This window comes from Euleptes europaea, chromosome 2 (genome assembly GCF_029931775.1).
Source record: "Euleptes europaea isolate rEulEur1 chromosome 2, rEulEur1.hap1, whole genome shotgun sequence".
Taxonomy (NCBI): domain Eukaryota; kingdom Metazoa; phylum Chordata; class Lepidosauria; order Squamata; family Sphaerodactylidae; genus Euleptes; species Euleptes europaea.
The window spans coordinates 920,739-944,686 of NC_079313.1; the positions used below are offsets into that span (position 1 = coordinate 920,739).

The 23,948-nt window shown below is 51.5% G+C and overlaps 1 protein-coding gene across 1 annotated transcript in view; it reads right to left on the bottom strand.

Annotated features, from left to right (window-relative positions):
* The window catches only part of MYO9B (myosin IXB), a 63,265-nt gene that overhangs the window by 18,044 nt on the left and 21,273 nt on the right, over nt 1–23,948 (bottom strand). Inside the window, exons 10-23 of the mRNA XM_056867575.1 lie at nt 22,558–22,679; nt 21,942–22,083; nt 21,030–21,225; nt 19,088–19,163; nt 17,373–17,462; nt 10,650–10,689; nt 8,263–8,385; nt 8,058–8,138; nt 7,269–7,379; nt 5,723–5,845; nt 3,421–3,570; nt 2,631–2,797; nt 1,008–1,886; nt 56–122 (exon numbers count right to left, since the gene is read on the bottom strand). Of these exons, the coding sequence (XP_056723553.1) occupies nt 56–122; nt 1,008–1,886; nt 2,631–2,797; nt 3,421–3,570; nt 5,723–5,845; nt 7,269–7,379; nt 8,058–8,138; nt 8,263–8,385; nt 10,650–10,689; nt 17,373–17,462; nt 19,088–19,163; nt 21,030–21,225; nt 21,942–22,083; nt 22,558–22,679 (2,367 nt within the window). The remainder of the gene's footprint in view (nt 1–55; nt 123–1,007; nt 1,887–2,630; nt 2,798–3,420; nt 3,571–5,722; nt 5,846–7,268; nt 7,380–8,057; nt 8,139–8,262; nt 8,386–10,649; nt 10,690–17,372; nt 17,463–19,087; nt 19,164–21,029; nt 21,226–21,941; nt 22,084–22,557; nt 22,680–23,948) is intronic.

Genomic DNA, 23,948 nt, shown 5'->3' on the forward strand with positions numbered 1-23,948 from the left:
TTCTACTGCCAGCCCCCCACCCCTCCATGAGGACAGGGCTGAGCCGCTACCCTACCTGGCCAGCGGGGGTGAGCGGGGCAAGCTTGTGAAGGTCGTCCAGGGAAGACGCCATCTCTTTCCTCCTGCAGGGAGACAAGAAAGCAGCATTGGAAAACGGAACCACAAGCTCTGCGGTGGGGGCCTTTTCTCAGCCAGGGGTCCATCAATCCCCCCTGCCCCCCCGCTTCACCTGCTGGGAACTTGTGACATCTTTTTACTCCAGAGGGCATCTGGTGGCCTTTTATCTGGGAGCTGCCGGGCAACACACACACCAGGGAACACACACCCCGTTTCTACAAACCTGGCGCGACTTCCCAGGCATGCAGAGAAATGTGGATTTTGAAAATCAACCAAAGGGAAAAGGGAAACAAACAGGGATCAAGAATAGTCCAAGAGGCAAGGAGTGTTGCCCCAGAAGGTCGGACCAGAACCAACGGGTTGAAATGAAATCAGAAGAGTTTCCGTCTAGACATTAGGAAGAATTTTCTGACAGAGCGGTTCCTCGGTGGAACAGGCTTCCTTGGGAGGTGGTAAGTGCTCCTTCCCTGGAGGTTTTGAAGCAGAGGCTAGATGGCCATCTGTCAGCAAGGCTGATTCTATGACCTTAGGCCGATCATGAGAGGGAGGACACCTTGGCCATCCTCTGGGCATGGAGTAGGGGGTCACTGGGTGTGTGTGTGGGGGGGGGGGAGGTAGTTGTGAATTTCCTGCATTGTGCAGGAGGTTGGACTAGATGACCCTGGTGGTTCCTTCCAACTCTATGATTCTCTGCACAGTGCCGGGCAGCCCTCTGCCCCCTCCACCCAAATCCCAAGGGAGCCTGTTCCACTGTGCAACCGCTCTAACCGTTAGAAAATTCTTCCTAATGTCTAGATGGAAACTAGCTCCGGTCAGCTCCATCCACCCCAGTTCCTCCCACCCCCATCCTCCTACGCCCAGAGCAAGTTCCAGCAAGGACCAGCACTCACACGAGCGGCAGGGGCGGAGATGGGTAGGGCTGGCTCCTCTCCTCCAGGGACTGGCTGAGGGCGTCGCTCTGCCCTCCACCCAGGTGCCTCTTCCCCTTCCAGCGCTCCCGCTTGTCCCGCAGCTTCTCAATGTCGTCCTGGTACCGCTGGATCTGGAAGGAGGTGGGGCTGCCCAGCTCCTTCGGGGCCCCTGGCTGGTGCCTGTCTCCGGACAGCTTGGCAGGGCCCCGGAAGCTCCTACTGGCAGCCAGGTGGTTCTGGAGGTTGAGGGCCAGCTCCGAGGGCCTCTCGGGACACACGAAGCTTTGGCTGCCCCGGATCTGGCTCTTGTGGCCTTCCGGCCTCCCCAGCCCGTTCGTGTCCACGCTGGCCCCTCCCTCCTGCGATTTGGAGGGGGGGTTCAAAACCAAAGTACCGTTGTCCAAAGGAAGGGGCGGCTCACCAGTCTCTTGAGCCCGGTCTACTGTGGGGCCCTCGGGAGAAGGTTTGGGTGAGGCGGCCTCCTCCAATGGCCCTTGGCCCTCCGGCTCCCCCTCCTCCTCTCGAAGGGGGCTGCTTTCCCTGCTGAGGGCTCCTGCCTGCCCCTCCAACGCAAATGCCACATGCTTGTTCTGCAGCTCGTTGTGCTCCAATCCCCTCTGCCGGCGGGATTCCCGCTTCTCCCGACTGCTGGCCGCGCTTTTCTGGGGAGGTGGCGCCTGTTTCCCTGCTGGCTCGTCCTCGGCCACCGTTCCGGGGCTCTTACTCCGCTGCATCTCGGGTTCTGCAGCTCCCTGGTCCGGAGCAGGTTCCTCTGCCGAACTTGACCGGTTCTCTTGCCCGGGGTCGGTGTGCTGCTCGGCTTCCTTTTCCTGCCCCTCTGTAACCATCTGGAGAAATCTAGAGCAAAGATTATGAAACACAAAAAAATTCAGAGAGGGCCCGTGGCTCAGCGGTCAAGCAGCTGGCTTGGCATGCAGCCCGTCCCAGGCTCAACGCCTTTCCGTCCCATCGGATGATGAAGGCTAAGGCCTGGCAGGATTCTACTGGCCCACCAGGACACCTGATCCCCATTGGCTGAAAAGCTGCACCTGCTTCCTTTGGCCGCCCATGGTGAAGATGCCTCAACATGAGAGAGTAGTAGCAGAAATCACATAGAATGGCCACAGTACAACACTAATCAATATCAAAATATATATTCAACATACAAACCAAATAACAATTAACCAGCATCCTATATGTGCACATCTACTAATACTATACATATATCCACATATCACAGGACATACAAACCATAACAAACCAATACATCCAAATATCTCAGGTATGGCAATAAGCCTAAACCACAATTCCTAGGCAGTAACAATAGCAGGCACAAAAAATGCGCCACAATATTACAGCCAGAAAAGCCCCAATATTGCTTGCAGCCTAAAATAGAGACAGTTCCAGTATGCACAAGAAATACAGCACAATGTTTCAGTAGAAAAACGGACACAATCCTCCAGAGGCACTCAAGCTTCTAAGAGAGATCAGGCCAACACGACTTCCTTTGGACAAGCAGACGGTCCCCAAGGGTGACGAGGCGGCCCCGCTGCCCGCATCTGTGCTCACACACCCCGGGGTCCAACTTCTGATGCCACTCACCGCTTGCGCTGCAGGCGTCCCCTGACCACGGCCTGCAGGAAGCAAATCCTTTTCCTCTGCTGCTGGTAAGATTTCCACTCCCTGTAGCCCCGCCAGGCCGACTGGATGCAGACCGCAGCTCTACCCCTCTCTCTCGCCCTCCGGACATGGTGCGCTCGCCAGCAAGCCTGTGGGCCAGAAGGCACAGGTGGGAAAAAGAGTTGGGTTTTTTAATGCCGACTTTCTCTACCATTTAAGGGAGATGAAAACCGGCTTACAATCACCTTCCCTTCCCCTCCCCACAGCAGACACCCTGTGAGGTAGGTGGGGCTGAGAGAGCTCTAAGAGAGCTGTGACTAGCCCAAGGTCACCCAGCTGGCTTCATGTGGAGGAGTGGGGAAACAAACCCAGTTCAAGAAGACGAAGAAGATTAAGAAGAAGAGTTGGTTTTTGTATGCTGACTTTCTCTACCATTGAAGGAAGAATCAAACTGGCTTCCAATCACCTTCCCTTCCCCTCCCCACAAACAGGCACCTGTGATGTAGGTGGGGCTGAGAGAGCTCTAAGAGAACTGTGAGTATCCCAACGTCACCCAGCTGGCTTCATATGTAGGAGCAGGGAAACCAACCCAGTTCACCAGATTGGCCTCTGCCGCTCATGTGGAGCAGTTGGGGAATCAAACCCGGTTCTCCAGATCAGAGTCCACTGGTCCAAACCACCGCTCTTAACCACTACACCACGCTGGCTCCCGAGGGAATCCGAGGGCAGTGGGGGCCAGGCTCTATGGCAGCGAGAGGGGAGTTGCCCGTACCTGCACGGAGATGGCCGCCTGGCGCATCCGGAGGAAGCGCCTCCTCTCCAGTCCCATCCGCAGCCAGCTCTGGAGGAGGACGATCTTCCGGATGACTTCCTTGTGAAGGGTGTCCTGGAGCAGCTGCCTCGCGGCCTCCTTCATGAACACCTGGAACGACACCCCCGTCACTGGGAGGAGCACCGCTTCCCCCTCCTCCAACGCCTTTTTTATGAGAACTAGCCCAGTGAATGCAGCACTCCTTGCGCAGGCATATGTGGGGAGTGCGCAACCACAGACACCTGCATAACCCACACTGCATATAACAACCCCAGATCTTTCAAGGTGCCACCAAACTCCATATTGCTTCGGCTGAAAGTGGCTAATATGGCTGTCATAGAATCATAAGTTGGAAGGGACCACCAGGGTCATCTAGTCCAGCCTCCTGCACAATGCAGGAAATTCACAACTACCTCCCCCCCAACACCCCCAGTGACCCCTACTCCATGCCCAGAAGATGGCCAAGGTGCCCTCCCTCTCATGATCTGCCCAAGGTCATAGGATCAGCATTGCTGACAGGTGGCCATCTAGCCTCTGCTCTAAAACCTCCAGGGAATCAGCAGTCTTTAATCAGCAGTTCTTCTCTTGATTTCAATACCCATATACCATCTTTGTATTCTGTTATTTCTCTATAGTTATTACAATCCAAATTTAAGTGTGCACCTCTTCTCATAAATGCTTCTATAGGGTTAATCCAGCCGGGTGTTTTACTTTCAAAAACTTCTTTATATTTATTCCATATTTGTAGTAAGTTTTTCCTAATAATATGAGAATTAAATTCTTTATTTACTTTCTCCTTTTCATACCACAAGTAAGCATGCCACCCAAATCTCAACTTAAATCCTTCTAATTCTAATAATTTCGGATTCTCTAAGAGGATCCAATTTTTGATCCAGGTGAAGCATGCTGCTTGATAATACATTTTCAAATCTGGTAATCCAAATCCTCCCGTATCTTTTTGTTCAATTAAGTTATTATATGCAATCCTGTGTCTTTCTTTACCCCAGAGAAATCTCACAATGTCTTTTTTCCAAACATCAAATATCTGTACACCCTTAACTATTGGAAGGTTTTGAAACAAAAAAAGCATTTTAGGTAATAACATCATTTTGACTACTGAAATTTTTCCCCACAGTGATAATGGCAGTTTTTCCCACCTTATCAGATCCTTTTTTATCTGTTGCCATTGGTTCACATAATTATCTTGAAATAGATTAAGATTATTATTTGATATCCATATACACCCTCCTCCATACGACAACCCTTGAAGTACTTGAAGATGGTCATCATGTCCCTTCTCAGTCTTCTCTGCAGGCTAAACATTCCCAGCTCCTTCAACCTTTCCTCACGGGACTTGGTCTCCAGACCCCTCACCAGGATTCATTGCAGCACCTCCTAACTGTAAATAAACGTGCCTCCCGGAGGGGGAATACCTGTATTTATTTTGGTATAACGTTGTGAGGAAGTCTGTTGAATTGTTTCTTTCAACTCTGGGTCTGGCCCGTACAAGCGGTCAGATCCTGGTTCAGGCTCCTGACATGTTTTAGGCCTGTGTTTGCTGTTCAGTTGCTCTGTGATTCCCACTCCCTGTTCCTCACCCCTCCCGAGTCCCGACCTTGAGTAGCTAACAGCCAGGCCGTGTTTAGATTCCTGTTTCACTCCTTCTTCCCTCCTTTCCCCTGTGCTCTGCTATCTTGCTGTTTCCCAGGCCGTTTGATCTTGCACCTGTGATGTAATCGTGTAACCATGCTTTAGGCTTTGCAGCCCAGGCCTGTATTCACAGCTTTGAAGCTGCAGTGTATCCATGCTTACTAGATGCTCTCAATAAATGTTTACCTGCTTCTGACATGCCTGTCTGAGCGAGTGACTTTTTGAGACGACCTAGATTGGCTTGAGGACCTGACAAACGTATCCGGTGCGAAAAGGGGGTGTCGTTTCACAGTAGGCGACAGGGAACTTTAGCACAGCAGTTACTCAAGGGACAACTCTGAAGACAAGACTGTTTGTTATAGAGGACTGACATGGCTTAACCCGCAGCCCGGCAGAGGGCCATGATAGAAGACACGGCCCTGACAGTACTGTCTACTCAGACCCGCAGCGGCTCTCCAGGGTCTCAGGCAGGGGTCTTTTACATCACCTACTTGCCTGGTCCCTTTAACTGGAGATGCCCCTGGGGATTGAACCTGGGACCTTCTGCATGCCAAGCAGGTGCTCTACCACTGAGCCACAGCCCCTCCCCTTTTTAAAAAAAATATGTACAGACCTTGGTCTTCCCTATCTGGTAGCTGCTGGTGTCCAGTTCCAACTTGGTCAGCAGAGTGGAGATCTCCTCCTTGGTGGCCTTGGTGTTCTTGGGAAGCAGCACTTGGAACTGGTCTACGAAATCCTGGGAAGGCGAGAAGCAAGATGGGCTTCAGTGAGACGTCAGAAGGCCAGGCCCAATGCGGATTCCCAAATGCCCGCCAGACCAAGAGGGTCCCGCAATGCCCCTGGCAGGGGGTTAGGGTCAGGGATCCAGCCAAGAGACTGTTTGGGTGTCACAATGTGGCAGTGGGACAGAATTATAGAGCTGGAAGGGACCACCAGGGTCATCTAGTCCAACCCGCTGCACAATGCAGGAAATTCACAACTACCTCCCCCCCCACACTCCCAGTGACCCCTACTCCAGGCCCAGAAGATGGCCAAAATGATGGGCATCCCCTCCTGGGCCACTGCGATTGGCTAGTCCAAGCCCCATCCTTGCAATGCAGGATTAGGCGGGGAGGGAAGTCCCTGGCATGGGGTGACAGAACCAGCCCCATCTACACAATAAGGCTCTGCTAAGGAGCCTCTGCCCTGGCTGGCGCTCATGTGGACTGCAGGAATGCACCTGCCGGACAAGCACCGCTAGAGAGGCCAACAATCCCTGGCACCGTTGCTGCCTCTTTCTGGGTGGTGCCAGGGCTGCCCTGTCACACATTCCCTTCACAGTCCAGTGCACAGTTGAGGCTGCTAGGACGCAGAAGGAACCACTGCCAGAGAATACGGACTTCCCCTCTGGCTTGGTTTTAAGTAGGGATGTTTTTTTTAAAAAACAACAACTGTGAACCACTCTAGTTAGATTTGGAAGTTTAAGTTTCCAGAGTGAAGCTAAGGTTAGCTCATCTCCCCAACAAGAATTTGACAGAAATATTGTTAAAATTGATGCCTGTTCTTGTATAAGTGACGAAAGCTGGAATTTTGCCAGGGAAAATAGGTGAGATAAAAAGCCATGTACAAAACTTAAAGAAAAAGCCAAATTTGTCCATATCTACTTGTAAGCTCAAAAGCCCCAAATGGAAGAAGGACAAGACTCTGCTGTTCTCTACGGCTCCAAAGGGCAGGGCTAGATTTAACAGACTTAAGTTACAGGAGGGGAGATTTCGGTTGCACACTGAGAGAAAGTTCCTAACAAAAAGAGCAGTTTGACAGTTGAAACAGTTAACGGGGTGGGGTGGGGGGATGGCTCTCTCTTGCAGGACAGCCATCCATTGGGATGCTCTAGATTTCAGGGGGCAGGACTAGGCAGCCTCTAAGGCCCCTTCCAATTCTACGACTAAATTGTGTGCATTTGGTTCCTGAGGCAGATGACAACTATTAAAAGAAGGAGGGAACCAGTTATCGGGAGAGTCTCAAGATCACCGGGGAGGAGAGAGAGCCGTTCTACAAGTCCGCTGGCTCCAACGTTTAGCGGGATTAATCTTCGGCAGGGTCTGCTCAACACGAAACGGTCAGTCAAATGACTCTTCCTGACCCTTCTGATGAACACAAAGGGTGGTGCCAGAAAATACCTGGAAGGTAAATTTGGCACTGTAGCCGGACTGCCGGATTCTCACGGTCTCCAACATCCCGGTGTATCTCAACTGCTGTAGCACCAGCCTCTCGTCAAAGAACAGCTCCCTCTGAAAGGTAACAGAGATGGTGGATGTATGTCCTCACACACATATACGCGTCTTCCGAAGTCCAAAACAAAAGTTCTGTTCTCCAGTCGTTGACTGCACCACTGTCAACTGCCTACCGAGCTTTTTAGAGGGCTATCACATGAACACATGAAGCTGCCTTCTACTGAATCAGACCCTTGGTCCATCAAAGTCAGTATTGTCTGCTCAGACCGGCAGCAGCTCTCCAGGGTCTCAGGCAGAAAAGGGTCTTTAACTGAAGATGCTGGGGATTGAACCTGGGACCTTCTGCATGCCAAGCAGATGCTCTAACACTGAGACACAGCCCCTCCCCTTCTTCGTTGTTTTTTAATAGTACCCATGGTGTACAGATCCAATTGGAAGAGTTTCACAATGCTACCCACTTTTTAATGGTAACCACCTTTGGTGTCAGAGGAAACAACATAATTAATTGACGGAATTCACCGCCCTAATGCATGGTTACGGCCACCAGGTGAGGGTCAAGCTAGATCCCCCCCGCCCCTCGCTGCATCTAAAGCAGGGTGCTTAGGTGGGGGGAGTTGGACTCCAAGATGTCCCACAAATGGAAGACTCCTTTCAGGGGTCAACGAGTACTTTGGAATCCCGCCCAAGGTCTGGATCCAACCCATCCCTTGCTTAGAAGGGGTGCCGCCCACCTACCTTCTCAGAATTGGAGCGGATGCAACGGATGAAAAACGGTTCCGCTTTCCCCAGGGTCTCAAGGAGCTTGTTGAGGGAAGTCTGGAATGAGACACACAGCAGGGAGTTGTCAGGGGCTGCTTCCCCACAGAGTACGTTTGGGGTGTCCTCCCCCATTCCCAAGGCAAGTCATAAGAGAAAGGTCCTCAGTCGGGCATCCTCTTACCTGGAACTGAGCGCTGATGCTAGGTGGCTTCTTCTTCTTGTGTAGGTGCAGCAAGGATTTTGTGGTGCGGTCATGCAGCGTCATGCTCACAATGAGCTTCAGGGACTTGGAGTCCAGCAGGTTCTATGTCCGAGAGATCGACCCTGGTTACACCCCCAAGCGCATGGAGGCTGGAGCCCTCAGCCCAGGATGGAAGTCATGCTGCCAGAGGGAAAAGCCTGGCGTGGCTGGGCAGTCAAGGAACAGTTCTGCCACCACACTTGGGCCAGGACTTGGTTATTTTGCCTCTGGCCACAGAGAAGGGCAAACATAGAAATCACGGCGTCCTGTGTACCCTGACAACTTGAGGGCCTCCTCAGCGCACCTCCTTGCCAGAGCCTTTTGACAGACCCTATCCAGGTATTTTCAGCCTTTTCATATCTGTTATAATGATAAGTCATAGAATCATAGAGTTGGAAGGGACCACCAGGGTCATCTAGTCCAACCCCCTGCACAATGCAGGAAATTCACAACTACCTCCCCCCCCCCACACCCCCAGTCACCCCCGCTCCATGCCCAGAAGATGGCCAAGATGCCCTCCCTCTCATCATCTGCCTAAGGTCATAGAATCAGCATTGCTGACAGATGGCCATCTAGCTTCTTCTTAAAAACCTCCAGGAAAGGAGAGCCCACCACCTTCTGATGAAGCCTGCTCCACTGAGGAACCACTAGAACTGTTAGAAAATTCTTCCTAATATCTAGACGGAAACCCTTTTGATTTAATTTCAACCTGTTGGTTCTGATCCAACCTTCTAGAGCAGAAGAAAACAACTCGGCACCCTCCTCTCTATGACAGCCCTTCAAGAACACTATGTGGAACCTTATCTATGTGGAACCTTATCAAAAGCCTTACTGAAATCAAGATAAACTATTCCATTAATGCACACCACAACCAGTTGAGCACATGTTGCAATGTCCTGTTATAGTGAACTAAAAACCCTCTGCCTGCCTGCCTGTCTGCCAGCCTCCGCTTTTTCAAATCCACATTACTGTTCGTAAGTTCTCTAAAAAACAATCGACATTTCCTTAGGAAAGGGATAATTTTGGACTTGAGATTCTTTTAATTCCCAAAGGGGAGCTGCAAAAGCAAACAGGAGTCTGGGCGTCCCCTTCCACAGTTCTGCTGGAGTCTTTAATTCTGGCAGAAGCTTTTGTGGACTAAGCTTAAGTGGGCTCCAATCCATGGATGCTTCTGCTAGAACAAAAACAGCCTTTAGACTTAGATTCTTGTTTAGTAATGAGCCATCGCTTGTCCCCTGTCGCTGCCAAATCCCATAACTTCTACTGAATCAGACTCTTGGTCTATCAAGGTTAGGACTGTCTTCTCAGACTGGCAGCCGCTCCCCAAGGTCTCAGACAGAGGTAGTTCACATCACTTCCCACTCAATCCTTTCAATTGAGATGCTGGGGATTGAACGTGGGACCTTCTCCATGTCAAGCACGAGCTCTACCACTGAGCGACAGCCCCTCAGGATGGCAACTGCCTTGATTTTTAGCCCTAACACCTAGAACAAAACTGCTGGTGCATCTCATAATTCTTTAGGTAGTCTGACACATTATTTACAGGGTTACTGGTTATTTTTTAAAAGTTTGTATCAGTGCAATTCTAAGGAGAGTTACTCCAGTCTGAGCCCATTCATTCCAATGAGTGTAGACTGGAGTAACTCAGCATAGGATTGCACTGTATGCTGCCTTTGCAAGGAGTCTGTCATCTTTTTCGACCTCAATGGAATACGATACCTTATAACAGCAGTGCATAGGGCCTTATCAACCTTATGAAGAGGGCTAGGTACGTAAGGCTTCATTTTTAATGCAAGTGGAGGTCCCTGGACAGCAGGACAAAGCTGAGGGAGTTGGGAATGTTTAGTCTGAAGAGGAGGAGGTTGAGGGGGGACATGATTGCTCTTTCTAAGTATTTTGAAGGGCTGATGCTTAGAGGAGGGCAGGGAGCTGTTCCTGTTGGCAGCAGAGGAGAGGACTCGCAAGAATGGGTCTAAATTGCGGGAGGAAAGGTACCGGCTGGATATTAGGGAAAAAGTTTTTACAGTGAGAGTTGTTCAACATTAAAATCAGCTTCTTAGGGAGGTGGTGAGTTCTCCCCCTCACTGGCAGTCTTTAAGCAGAGGCTGGACAAGCACTTGCCAGGGATGCTCCAGGCTGATCCTGCACTGAGCAGGGCGTTGGACTAGATGGCCTGTATGGCCCCCTTCCAACTCTATGAATCTATGGATTTGGCTCAGTGCATCTTAAATGCTTGTGCCGTGTGACTATATACAAACACAGGCATATGCATTCCTCCCCCCCAGGGCAGCAGCTCTTCTTCTTACACGCGCACATACAGGCCTTACCTTTGGGATGAGCTGTTTTTGCTTGGCCCCTCTACTTTTCCTGTTGAAACATTAAAAAAATATCATCGGAGAGAAAATACTAACAGTGTTTCAAAAGCTGCATCTTGTAAATCAGACGGAACAAAGCTGAGGAAGTGATGCATTTCTAATGGGTGGGGGGGCTAAGAGGAAAGGTCACTGAAGGAGCTCCCAATGAACTGATTCTACGTTGCCAAGTCCTGCAAGTTTTGCTGGGCAGCCTTGGCTGGTACTTAAAGCCCCCCCCCCCCGCCAAAGTCAATAATTTCAGACTCTACAAAAATAAAAAAACAAGGACACCACCCAGATTGTCATCGCTGCATAAACAAGACTACACATTCTTGACGTCTAACAGCCACTGTGTAGCTCTTTTTAAAGCAAGAACAGCTCAGCTCACAACTTTTGGCCAATATGGGTACTCCTAGACACTAAAGCAACTCATAAAATATGCTTGACCCCACTCCCAGAGAGCTCAGACACAATAACCAACCTTTAATTGGAGCGGTGGAGTCTGATCTGGAGAACTGGGTTTGATCCCCCACTCTTCCACATGAGCGGCGGAGGCTAATCTGGTGGACTGGATTTGTTTCCTCTCTCTTACACACGAAGCCAGCTGGGTGACCTTGGGCTAGTCACAGCTCTCTCAGCCCCACCTACCTCACAGGGTGTCTTTTGTGGGGAGGGGAAGGGGAGGTGATCGTAAGCTGGTTTGAGTCTCCCTTAAGTGGTAGAGAAAGTCAGCATATAAAAACCAACTCTTCTTCTTCTTAAACAAATGGAAGCCTTGACCTGGGAGAGGGATGTGATTTTTTGGGGGACAATTTATTTGAATAGCCAGCTAGTAAGGTAACTATGGATCTATTGTATGAAGAAGAAGAAGAGTTGGTTTTTATATGCCAATTTTCTCTACCTTTTAAGGAGAATCATACAGGTTACAGTCTCCATCCCTTCCTCTCCCCACAACAGACACCTTGTGAAGTAGGTGGGGCTGAGAGAGCTGTGACTGGCCCAAGATCACCCAGCAGGCTTCATGTGGAGGAGGGGGGAAACCAACCCAGTTCTCCAGATTAGAGTCCACGGCTCCTAACCACTACACCATGCTGGCATTATGAATTTCAAAGTGTGGCATCTCCTTTTAAAAGACGGAGGGGCTGAGGAGGCCCCTTTCTGCCCTGTGGGTCACAGGGCAGAATGCTGGGTTGGGTCCACAGATCTGCCCTGCTAGCTACAGTGCTTCCCTCTAGCACAAGGACCCAAGAGGAGGAGATATGATAGAAGTCTATAAAATTATGCGTGGTATGGAGAGAGGGGACAGGGAGAAGCGTTTCTCCCTCTCTCATAATACCAGAACGAGGGGTCATCTGCTGAAGCTGGAGGGTGAGAGATTCAAAACACATAGAAGTATTTCTTCACACAATGCATAAATTGTGGAATCCCTGCTCCAAGTTGTGGTGATGGCTGCCAACTTGGAAGGCTTTAAGAAGGGAGTGGACATGTTCATGGAGGAGAGGGTTTTCATGGCTACTAGTAAAAATAGATACTAGTCATGATGCATACCTATTCTCTCCAGGATCAGAGGAGCAGGCCTATTCTATTGGGTGCTGTGGAATGCAAATAGGATGCTGCTGCTGCAGTTGCCTTGTTTGTGGGCTTCCTAGAGGCACCCGGTTGGCCACTGTGTGAACAGACTGCTGGGCCTGATGGGCCTTGGTCTGATCCAGCAGGGCTTTCCTTATGTTCTTATGAAGGACGGAGCTATCCATGGCTACTAGTCAAAATGGCTACTAGTCATGATGCATATCTCCAGGATCAGAGGAGCATGCCTATTGTATTAGGTGCCGTGGAGCACAGGCAGGACGATGCTGCTGCAGTCGTCTTGCTTGTGGGCTTCCTAGAGGCACCTGGTTGGCCCTGTGTGGACAGACTGCTGGACTTGACGGGCCTGGGTCTGATCCAGCAGGGCTTTTCTTGTGCTCTTAAGAGGCTCTTGCATCGGGGAAAGGGCCATCGCTAGCAAAGCAGGTCAGCAAGATCCAACCAACGCTTCAACAGGCTGAAGATCTGACTCAGTATAAGGCCACCTGAATTGGGGGGGGGGGTGCTTGGCAAAGCCGGGCTCTACACACGAGAGGTTCTGGGTTTAGTCTCTAGCACCTCCAGGCAAAGGATACTGGGCAGCAGGTCCTGGGAAAGACCTTTCTCTGCAAGGGAACCTGGAAAGACGACTCCACTCGCAGCAAACGTGTTCCCACCATGTGTTTCCCTGTAGAGACATCTACAAATCTCTCGCCACAGAAAAAGCATCCCTGGCAAACAGGATCGCCAGCAGCAGAGAGATTCCCACCCCAAGGATCTCATCAGAAGACCCCTCTGCATGCCAGAGGGCTTGGGGAGAAGAGGGCCTATTGGCAGCTGCAAGCGACAGCTGGCTAACATTTGTGGGGGGGCCGTGCGCACGGGCGCAAAGGCAAGTCAAAGCCAGAGGGTTGTATGTTCCAGAGGAGAAATTCTACCCACATGTCCACAATTTGAAATTAAATCAAAAGAGTCTTCGGATAAACATTAGGAAGATGTTTCCGACAGTTAAGAGCGGTTCCTCAGTGGAACAGGCTTCCTCAGGAGGTGGTGAGCTCTCCTTCCCTGGAGGTTTTTCAGCAGAGGCCAGAGGGCCATCTGAGAGCAAGGCTGATTCTGTGAACTTAGGCAGATCATGAGAGGGAGGGCAGGAAGGGTTGTGTCAGTGCTTGGCTCTCGTGACCCTTTCTTATATGCTCAGGGTAATGATGATCACCACTTTGGGGTCAGGAAGGAATTTTCCTCCAGCCCAGATTGGCCAGGGATCCTGGGGGGTCCCCCCTCATCTTCTGGGCATGGAGCAGGGGTCACTGAGATGTGTGGGGGTGGTGGTAGTTGTGAGTTTCCTGCATTGTGCAGGGGGCCGGACTAGATGACCCTGGTGGTCCCTTCCAACTCTATGACTCTATGACCTTTGGGCTCCTTTCCAGCTCTATGCTTCTAATTCCTACACATTCCAAATTGTGCAACGAGGTGGGGTGGGATAGTGGCAGCCCTCAACACCTGCAAACGGACAACGTATAAGACACAAGCTTTGGCGCATGTGCAAATGTCTGCTCAGTCCTGCCCAAGACATTTTGTTCTGAACAATTTGTAAATCAAAAAGACAGACAAAGAAAGACCGCCCCTCCTCCTCCTCCTCCTGCCCCCACCCCCGTCTCTCCCACCACCCCAAACTCACAGGAACTGGCAACAGGGCTGCCGGAGCCGGCCGAGCGACTGGAGAAGCCTGCGGGGATCTTCGCCCTGCCAGGGCAGTCCCTTTATGCTCCTGACTATTTGCTCATGCAAATCCCTACGGTGGGAGGGGGACGGGGAAACAGACCCAAGACAGATGGACACATACACACACACACACATACACACAAGACAGTTGTGAAAGAGAATCACCAGGAATTACATAGATGAGCCCCATCATGACCCAGCATGCTTTCAGGATGGTCAAAGAGAGGATTTCCCAGGCCAACGTGGTGTTAAACGTGCACATTTTAGGTGCCAAAAACGAAATAATCCTCGGCTTGTCCCAGGAAGAGTGACTTGGAATCAGAATAATTTTGAGTACAGAATATTGTTTTCTGTTGCCCCAGAAGGTCGGACCAGAACCAACAGGTTGAAATTAAATCAAATGAGTTTCTGTCTAGACATCAGGAAGGATTTTCTAGCAGTCAGAGCGGTTCCTCAGTGGAACAGGCTTCCTCGGGAGGAGCTAAGCTCTCCTTCCCTGGAGGTTTTTAAGCAGAGGCTAGATGGCCATCTGTCAGCAAGGCTGACTCTATGACCTTAAGCAGATGATGAGAGGGAAGGCATATTGGCCATCTTCTGGACATGGAGTATGTGTCACTGGGGGTGTGGGGTGGGGAGGTAGTTGTGAATTTCCTGCATTGTGCAGGGGGTTGGACTTGATGACCCTGGTGGTCCCTTCCAACTCCATGATTCTATGATTCTAAGGAGGAATCAATTTCCCTTTCTGTGACTTCTCCATATGCCCTGGAGTAGAGCCTCTTTGGGGGAAGAGGCTCTTACAAAATGTCCAGCTTCCTTTGCCAGGGAAGTATTTCAGATCATACAAAACTGGTTGGATCCTGTCATTCCTTCCCATTTTTATAACAGGAGGAGGGATGATCTCACTTAGGTCCCCTCCTGCCTTCTCCTGCCCTCCCTTCTTCACACGGCATCATGTACCTGCAGGCCCCAGGATCACCACCAGAAGGGGTTTTTTTTGTCAAAAGGCTGTTGGGATTCCACCCACCCAGTGCTCAGAAGGGCACGGCCTGGAGTTCAAGGTGAGCCAAAAATCTTGATATTAGAATTCCAGGCCATTTTAATGCTGTTTTAATGTTTCTATTCTGTTTTATTTTGTGCAGCTATCTTGTGAGCCACCCTGAGCCCAGCTTTTGGCTGGGGAGGGCGGGGTAAAAGTGTAGGAAATAAAATAAAGACTCCTCCAGCCTGAACTGGCCCTTTGGCCGGGAATCTGAACCAGCCAAGCGCCTTGATCTAGCAGCCCTTGGTCGCATCGATCTCCCTGCAAATGAGCTATGCCAAGAAGCAAATTAAAACCCCCTGATAATTAGTCTACTAGGTTCCCTCCCCCCCACTGTTCTACTCAGGGGTGAAAGCAAGCCAGTACACCTCAGTACTGAGTACCAGATAAGACCTATGTAAGACCCGTCCCCCAAGTACCAACGCAGGTCAGGATACTAAGGCTGTAGCCAATCCCAGCCGCCGAAAGAACTGTGTAAACTCTGAGGACTAGTTGGGAGGAGTGTCTGTGACGGCACCGTTGTGTGGGGCTTGTCTATGGCCCCGAATGTCTGCATCTCCCTTCTCCGGGAAAAGGCGGGGGATCCTCTTCCCCTGCACCCGTGCCCGCCCCACACCTAAACCACTGCACCATGATTGGTTAACAGGGTTACTATCAACGCCAGCGCAATTGCTATGCTCTCTGCTCCTCGGGCTGAGCGCTTCTGCTCTCTTCTCTGCAGAGAATGCAGAGTTGGGGTGGGGGTGGGGTCTTAGGACAGGGCCAATAGTCATAAAGTTCTGGATTTCATGCTTTTCCAGAATGGCAACACAAACTGAAAGTCGTTGCTATAAATGCATGTGGATTGATAACTAAGTACAGTCTTCAGACTATTGATAGGCTCTGCCTAGGCAACCTCAAACTGTAGCCTTCTGCTCTACAGAATTTACAGGGAGCAACTGGGAAATGAAGGATTTCTACTTGGCTCTCTTCGTACACATCCAAGGACACTAAGCGAGATCACTTCCTCAAAGGCTTTGGTGCCCAGAGCTTGCAAGAAGAAAGGGCTGGTAACCAATCAACTGTATCACAAGATGGAAATACCTACAGTAGGTGGCTGACATGGGGCTACGTCTACATCCCATTAGCAGCGGTGCTCTCCAACAGCACAAGGCGCCTTCCGCCCCTTAGCATCTTGCATCAGGGGAAGGCTTAAACATCAGAAAAGCCCTGCTGGACCAGACCGAGGCCCATCAATTCCAGCAGTCTTGTTCACACAGTGGCCAACCAGGCTTACACTGGAGGAGAGCACCACCGCTAGCAGAACAGATGATTCGGACCCAACCCACAGTTTAAAAGCTCATAACTGGCACAAGAACTAATATTATATCTGGAAACTGCATTGAAGATATTAGAAACTAGCCAAGGAAGCCCTTTTTGGTGTTTCTTTGCGACTTCTTGAGTGGGCATTCATTGTCTGTGGTCTGCCACATTTTGGTTGATGATTCTTTTATTTATTTTTCATGTAAAAAAGAAGATTTAAGTCAGTCCATTTGGGTAAAGGGTCACAGATTCAGTCTGAGGAAATTATTAGTATTGACTTTGGTAATTAATTTAGTTTTCTTTTAAACCAGGTCACTTTTAAAGACATAACTTATACTGCAGATTTTTTTTTTAAATAACATCCAATTCGAATGATTAAAATTAATTTTGAAATTAATCTAATTTGACGCGCTCTGCTAGGTTCCTCTCCAACTCTGTTTGAGGAGCCGGAATGGGTTTGTCTTTTCATAGCCCACGTTTGCGGCTTCCCCCTGCAAATTTCTCTACTGTGTGTTTAACTGCCAAAGTCAGCCTGGGAAGGCGCGGAGGGCGTTACCAGCCGTACACCATGCACCATGCTGCAGACAGGAGCACACTTACCTTTTGCCACCCTCCAGAGAGGCACAAACCAAAAATAAAATAAAATAAAATAAAAAAACAAAGAAAACAACAATAGAAGTATGAAAGCCACACCTGGGCAGAGGAACCACTGTGGCCTGTTCTGAGATGCACCGGCAGTCAAGAGACTTTTTGGCTTTGGGACGGTGGCAACGGCCTTCTGAAATGTCTCGTGACTTTAAAAAAAGACGATTACCACTTTGTACCACCAAGCAAACTTGGAACAAGGGATGGCGCAGATGGCATTACCGCTGCAGCGATCTGAGCCCTGAACGCAAGTCTTGGTTACCGCGGAGCAACGATTGCGGCAGAACCAGCAGCGGGTTCTTTCGCCCTTTTAAAACGCCTCTCGCTTCCTACGCTTGGCATACTCAGAAGGTCCATCTGCCCAGGAGTGTGCCTCCCCGGGCTGCCAAGGGCAAAGCGATCTAGCTCTTCCCACTTACTTCTTGCTTCCGTACGAAGCTAGGATGTCTTCGAAAGCGATTATGGGAAAATCCTCAGAGTAATCAAATGAGAAATCAAGCACTGAGCGGCTGCAAAAAGGGAACATGCAGAGAAGCTGAACTATTGAGCGGAGGAGGAGAAGGAAGAGGAGGAGGAGGAGGAAGGACCGTTGTACCCCAGAGAAAAACAGAAGGACGTCACCAGACACCAAGGAAAAGTAGGCAAGCCTTCCAACAGCGCAAAAAAAGAGAGCAGATATTTTAAACATGAATAACATTTCGCTTTAACGCATGATGCGTAATTTAATAAGTATCTGCTCTCTTTTACTGCACCGCTGGCATTTTGCCTATATCCTTCCCAATGCATCCCTGCCCTTCCCAAATCCCCATCTCTGACATTAAGTGCTGTCTCCCTAGAAAAAAGGCCATAAACCACTGGCGTCCAGAAACTGAGATAAATGGGGCATTTTCTGGGTGCCTGTGACCCCAGGAATAAACAGGCTCTCCTCGTTATCGAGGAGACGTAAAGGGGAGGGGGCTGCGGTTTATTCCTTGGCCCCCACAGTGAACTGGTCCCCTCAAGAGCTAGCAAAAGTGAAGTGGGAGACACCGGCACAGACCCAAGTCTTTCAGTGGCAACACAGTAAAAAGCGCTAGAGGGCCTGTCCTTCGGCAGGAGATAGTCTGGCTAGTGAGTGGCAGCGGAAATATCAAGAGAATAGAAAGGAAGGGAGGGGCCTGGGTGGGGAGACCTGGGATGGTCCCAGAACTTCCAAGCTCCCACGTGGGGCAGAAACCCTCCCTGCTGACAGTCAAGGCCGGGGGATGCAGCTGCAAGAACTGAGAGAAGCTTCTTGAGCGACAAATCGCGTATAGAGAGGGGAAGCAGGAGAAGAGAGAGAGAGAGAGAGAGAGAGAGAGAGAGAGAGAGAGAGAGAGAGAGAGAGAGAGAGACAGAGAGACAGAGACAGAGACAGAGACAGAGAGAGAGAGAGAGAGAGAGAGAGAGAGAGAGAGAGAGAGAGAGAGAGAGAGAGAGAGAGAGATGCTGACCCTCAAAAGCTGCCCAGACATGCCTGCATTTCTGTGAAATATTCATTTTCTTCACTTATTCCCTGCCTTTCTCCCTGGGGGGACCCAAAGCAGCTTATATCATTCTCCCCTCCTCCGTCCCACCCTCACAACAATCCTGCGAGGTAGGTTAGGCAGAGTGCAAGATTCTGTGGCCCGGCAGGGATTTGAACCGGGGTCTCCCAGGTCCTAGCCCAGCACTCTCGCCACGACACCACCACAGGCCCACACTGGACACAGGTTCTTTTAATATCAGAACAAGCGTTCACAATGGAACAGGGCTCCTTCTGCTTGCACGGCCAAGGCAGAAAACGGCCAAGACCCTCGGGCCTTCTTCTGCACAGGACATTTACTTCTGGCAGTTCCTCCAAAGGGCTCTACTTGACAGGAGGGAGGAGGAGACGCCTGTGTGCCGACTGAGGAAACATGCTGGTTTTGGCAATGCATGTGGAGCACAGGATTCCACTGCGAGAGCTCTCAGCCACGGGCAAGAGCTGCTGGGCTCTGCCAGCTAGCCGGGGTCTGGCAAGCAGCTGCTACGGTACAGCCAACAGCACAGCAGGAAGCCAGGCCAGCTGAGGTCTCCTTTCTCGTCCAAAGGGCCCGGGACGAGGAGTGGAATGCAAACAAAGTGTGCCGCCTACCGGTAAGCTCTTTCGATCGGGGTGTTGGCTTGCTGCAGTTCTCCGAGGGGGATCCGGGGCCCATGGCGCACCACACCTGGAAGGGACAGAAGAAGAACAAAGAAAGGAGCCCCATGCTTATGAAGAGGCATTCTCTAGCACTTGGGAGAGGCCGTGGTTCAGTGCTGGGGACCCCTTCCTGCTTTGCCTGCTGAAGGCCCCAGGTTCAGTGGCCAATTTAAGAGTCTCCGGAGGCACATGAACACATGAAGCTGCCTTATACCGAATCAGACCCTTGGTCCATCGAAGTCAGTACTCAGACCGGCAGCGGCTCTCCAACATCTCAGGCAAAGGCCTTTCACGTCACCTACTTGCCTAGTCCCTTTAACTGGAGATGCCGGGGATTGAACCTGGGACCTTCTGCGTGCCAAGCAGAGGCTCTGCCACTGAGCCACAGCCCCTCCCAAATACACATGTACACATGAAGCTGCCTTGTACCAAATCAGACCCTTGGTCCTTCAAAGTCAGTATTGTTTACTCAGACCGGCAACGGCTCTCCAGGGTCTCAGGCAGAGGCCTTTCACATCACCTACCTGCCTATTCCCTTTAACTGGAGATGCCAGGGATTGAACCAGGAACCTTCTGCATGCCAAGCAGATGTTCTGCCACTGAGCCACAGCCCCTCCCCACAGCAGCTGCTGTGAAAGACGTGTCTCTGCTTGAGACCCCGGAGAGCCCCTGCCGATTGGAGCAGGCAATTCAGAGCGAGATGGACTGACTCGGGCATAAGGCAGCTTTGGATGACAGTGAGCCAAAACCTCCAATGATGCATTTTTGCTTTTAGCCAGAGGGGCCTGCTTGGAGGTGGAACCCCCACGCTGCAGGCAGGAGTTCCCAAGTTCCGTCCTGAACATCTCCAGTCACAAGGATCTCAGGCAGCAGGTGCTGGGAAAGAACTTTCTCTGCCTGAGATCCAGGGGAGCCGCTGCCAGCCAGAGGAGGCAGGACTGGGAAAGCCGGACCAAGGGGTTGCTTTAGTTTAATTTATAGCTCACCTCTCTCATTGCCATTTCTCACTGACATTAAAGGTGGATTACAGCGTACAGAAAAGAAGGAGGAAACACCCAGTTCAAAATACCCAATGAGAAGGCAGCAAGAACCCCTGCATACAAATAAGCATTTGGGCATAACTTGCTTATAACTTTCAGTGTTTCTTCAAAGCGGTTGTTAAATAATAACCCAAGGATAGAGTAACAGCCTTATCTTTACCAGGCAGCAGATAGATTAAATGACAGTCGTGAGAACAAACAGGCAAGTGTAAAATCAATGGAGTAATAAGAGCTTACAGAAGAATATAAGTCACAACTGAATAAAAAACGGGTAAGCGTTCCTCCTGTCTTTGCCTTTCCACACGGGCAGGCTCCCTGTTTGATGGGGCTATCTAGGAATCTGCCAAATAGTTCATTGAGGGGGTAAGGCATTGTGTTCGGCCAAGAAGAAAAGTCTTCAAAAGGTTGGAATAGTTAAGAATTCTAGTCTGGTTGCACTGGCAAAGATGGGGTACACTGTCCCCAGAAAGAGGGTGCACATTCAGCAGCTTCATTTAGGGAGGGTCTGTGGCTCAGTGGAAGGGCATCTGCTTAGCATGCAGAAGGTCTCAGGTTCAACCCCAAGTGCCCCCAGTTAAAAAAAAACGATTGTGCAGAAGGCGACATGAGAGACCTTTGTCTGAGACCCTGGGCAGCGGATGTCAGTCACAAAATGGGCTCAAAACGACTCTCACTGGCCATCTTCTGAAATTGGGGGCCAGCCTTCTCATTGCTGGCTGTGCAAATCCCACTCCTCCACAAACAGACTATCAGCGAGTCCCGTCCCCCACCCTATCCCTCTGAACAATGGACAACTGCCTCTGGCCTTGTTAGGGGAGGTTCCCGCCACCCCTCTGCCCCTGGCTTGTCCTCACCGGCGGTCTTCTGAGCTTTCTGGCGGCCGGCTTCTGCAAAGACTGCCATGGCTTGGACTGCAGCCCGAAGGGTGGCCCAGCGGAAAACGGCCACTGGGTCCATCCCGATGAGCTCGCGGACGTAGGCGCTGTCGCTGCCTCGCAACAAGGCCACGATGTCCGGCCGCATGTAGTCCATGTTCTTCTCGCGGAAATCCTGCCGAGCGCAAAGGGAGAGGTCAGATCGAGAGGACACCAGAAGCTCGGACCAGAACCAACGGGTTGAAATTAAATCAAAAGAGTTTCCGTCTAGACATCAGAAAGGATTTTCTAGGTTAGAGCGGTTCCTCAGTGGAACAGGCTTCCTAGGGAGGTGGTGAGCTCTCCTTCCCTGGAGGTTTTGAAGCAGAGGCTAGATGGCCATCTGTCAGCAAGGCTGATTCTGTGACCTTAGGCAGATGATGAGAGGGAGGGCACCTTGGCCATCTTCTGGGCATGGAGTAGGGGGTCACTGGGGGTGTGGGGGGGGAGGTAGTTGTGAATTTCCTGCATTGTGCAGGGGGTTGGACTAGATGACCCTGGTGGTCCCTTCCAACTCTATGATTCTATGACACAGAGGGCCAGGCTAGACGATACCACACCCGGAGCGTCTTTGGACAACCTGCTCACGGAACCCTCTGCCACAAACGGCAGCAGCTGCTACCCTAACGGGTTTTTAAAAAACTATTCCACGAATCCTTGGAGTGGTCTAGTAGATGAGAGAGCTAAACAGAACCTCTGTCTTTCATCAAGGGACAGGAGCTCCCCTGTGGGGTACCGAGCTGACCACTGTTGGAAACAGGGGGCTGGGGCAGCTGGAGCTTCAGCCTGGTCCCGCGGGATGCCCCCCCCCCCGCATTCCAGGCTCAAGCAGAGCTCAGCCTCCCCCCGTACCTTGATCTGGTATTTCACTTTGCCTGCAAAGTGCTGGATGATGAAGGCGGGTTCCAGGACCGGGGTCCCCATGAAGAACCGGCTGTCCTCGTGCTGCTGCTTGAATTTGGCCAGGAGGGTCTGGCTGGTGGCGTGAGGGAAGCTGCAGGGACAAGAAAGGAAGCAGGACACAGAGGGGTCAGCAGAGATTCGGTTCCACTACCCAGTTGTGAGGGGACAATTCCACTTAGAAGGAGGAGTTGGTTTTTATATGCCAACTTTCTCTACCACTTAACCGGCTTACTATCTCCTTCCCTTCCCCTCCCCACAACAGACACCCTGTGAGATAGGTGGGGCTGAGAGAATGTGACTAGCCCAAGGTCACAAAGCAGGCTCTGTGTGTAGGAGCAGGGAAACAAATCCAGTTCACCGGATTAGCCTCCGCCGCTCACGTGAAGCCACAACCGCGGGGCTTCCTTGCGGGGTGTGGAGTGCGTCTCTTGGGGAGGAGTGTTTACCTCCAGGCTGGCCGTGATCCGTTCCACGCTTGTCCATGCCACTGCTCGCTGGTGCCTCCTCCGCTGCTGCCTGCTGCCCTACTTCCATCTCCCCGCCCCCCCCCCCCAACCACACTTACTTGCTTTCTTCGTCTAGGAGGTAAAAGAGGCCGGTGGGTTTCTTGCTGATCAGGTGGATGCAGGCCACGTTGTCAGTGTAGGAGATGTTGTGCCACTCTATTCCTTCGCTCTGATACTCCTCCTACGGACAATCCAAAGGCAGCGGTGAGTCCACTGTGGGGCTCCTGGGTCCCCCTGTCGCCCCACACTTGTGGGAAAAGGCCACACAGCACTGTCACGTGAAGGCTTCACCCAACACACATGAACGTGCGCACCCTTCCAGCTTTGCAGCCTCACCCACCTCCCAGGGAAGCTGTGAGGATCATGGAATCATACAGTTGGAAGGGTCAAAGAGGCCATCTAGTCCAACCCCCTGCTCAATGCAGGATCCGCCTAGAGCAGGGGTGGGGAACCTTTTTCCTGCCAAGGGCCATTTGCCCATTTATAACATAATTCAGGGGCCATACCAGGTGTAGATCTCCCGGCGGGGGGGGGGGGGGGAGAGAGAGGCCAGGGTTGCAAGGTCTCCAGCCACCACCTGGAGGTTGGCAACCCTAGGAGAGGCTATGCAGAGGAGGGAGGGAAGGAAGGCTAGGGTTGCCAGGTCTCCAGCCACCACCTGGAGGGTGGTGGAGTCCCCATCTTTGGAGGTCTTTAAGAAGACTAGATGGCCATCTGTCGGGAGTGCTTTGATTGTGGGATCCTGCATGGCGGGGGGAGGTTTGGGGACACTGGGGATGTGGGGGGAGGTAGTTGTTAATTTCCTGCATTGTGCAGGGGGTTGGACTAGATGACCCTGGTGGTCCCTTCCAACTCTATGATTCTATGAACCCTAGGAGAGGCTATGCAGAGGAGGGAGAGAGGGAAGGAAGGAAAGGAAGGAAAGGGAGGGAGGTTTCCCACACACACACATGAACACACACGATTGGGGGAAGCCTTCTTGGCTTCCCTCCCCTCCCCACTTTCAAACACACACACACATGATTGGGGAAGCCTTCTCTCAGCTTCCCCCCCTCCCCACTTTCACATACGCACTCACAGGGCCTCACTAGCAGCCCGGCGGGGAAACCTTCTTGGTTCCCCCCCCCCACTCCACACGCGACTGGGGGAAGCTTTTCGGCTCCCCCCCCCTTCCATACTTTCACACATGCACTCACCGGGCCATGCTAGTGGCCTGGCGGGGAATGCCCCACTTCCACACACACATAAACAGGGGTGAGCGAGGGGAGGGAGAAGCCAACGGTAGCCAGGCGACGGGAGATGGTGGAACGAGCTCCGGGCGCTCAAGCAGCTTCAAGCTGGAGAGCGAAGGGAGGGCATAGCACGCCACCCACTCACCTGGAAACAGCCGGTGAGAGAAAGGGGAGGGGGGCTTCCGGCCAGGCGCATGTTTTGGGTGGAAGTTGTGTGT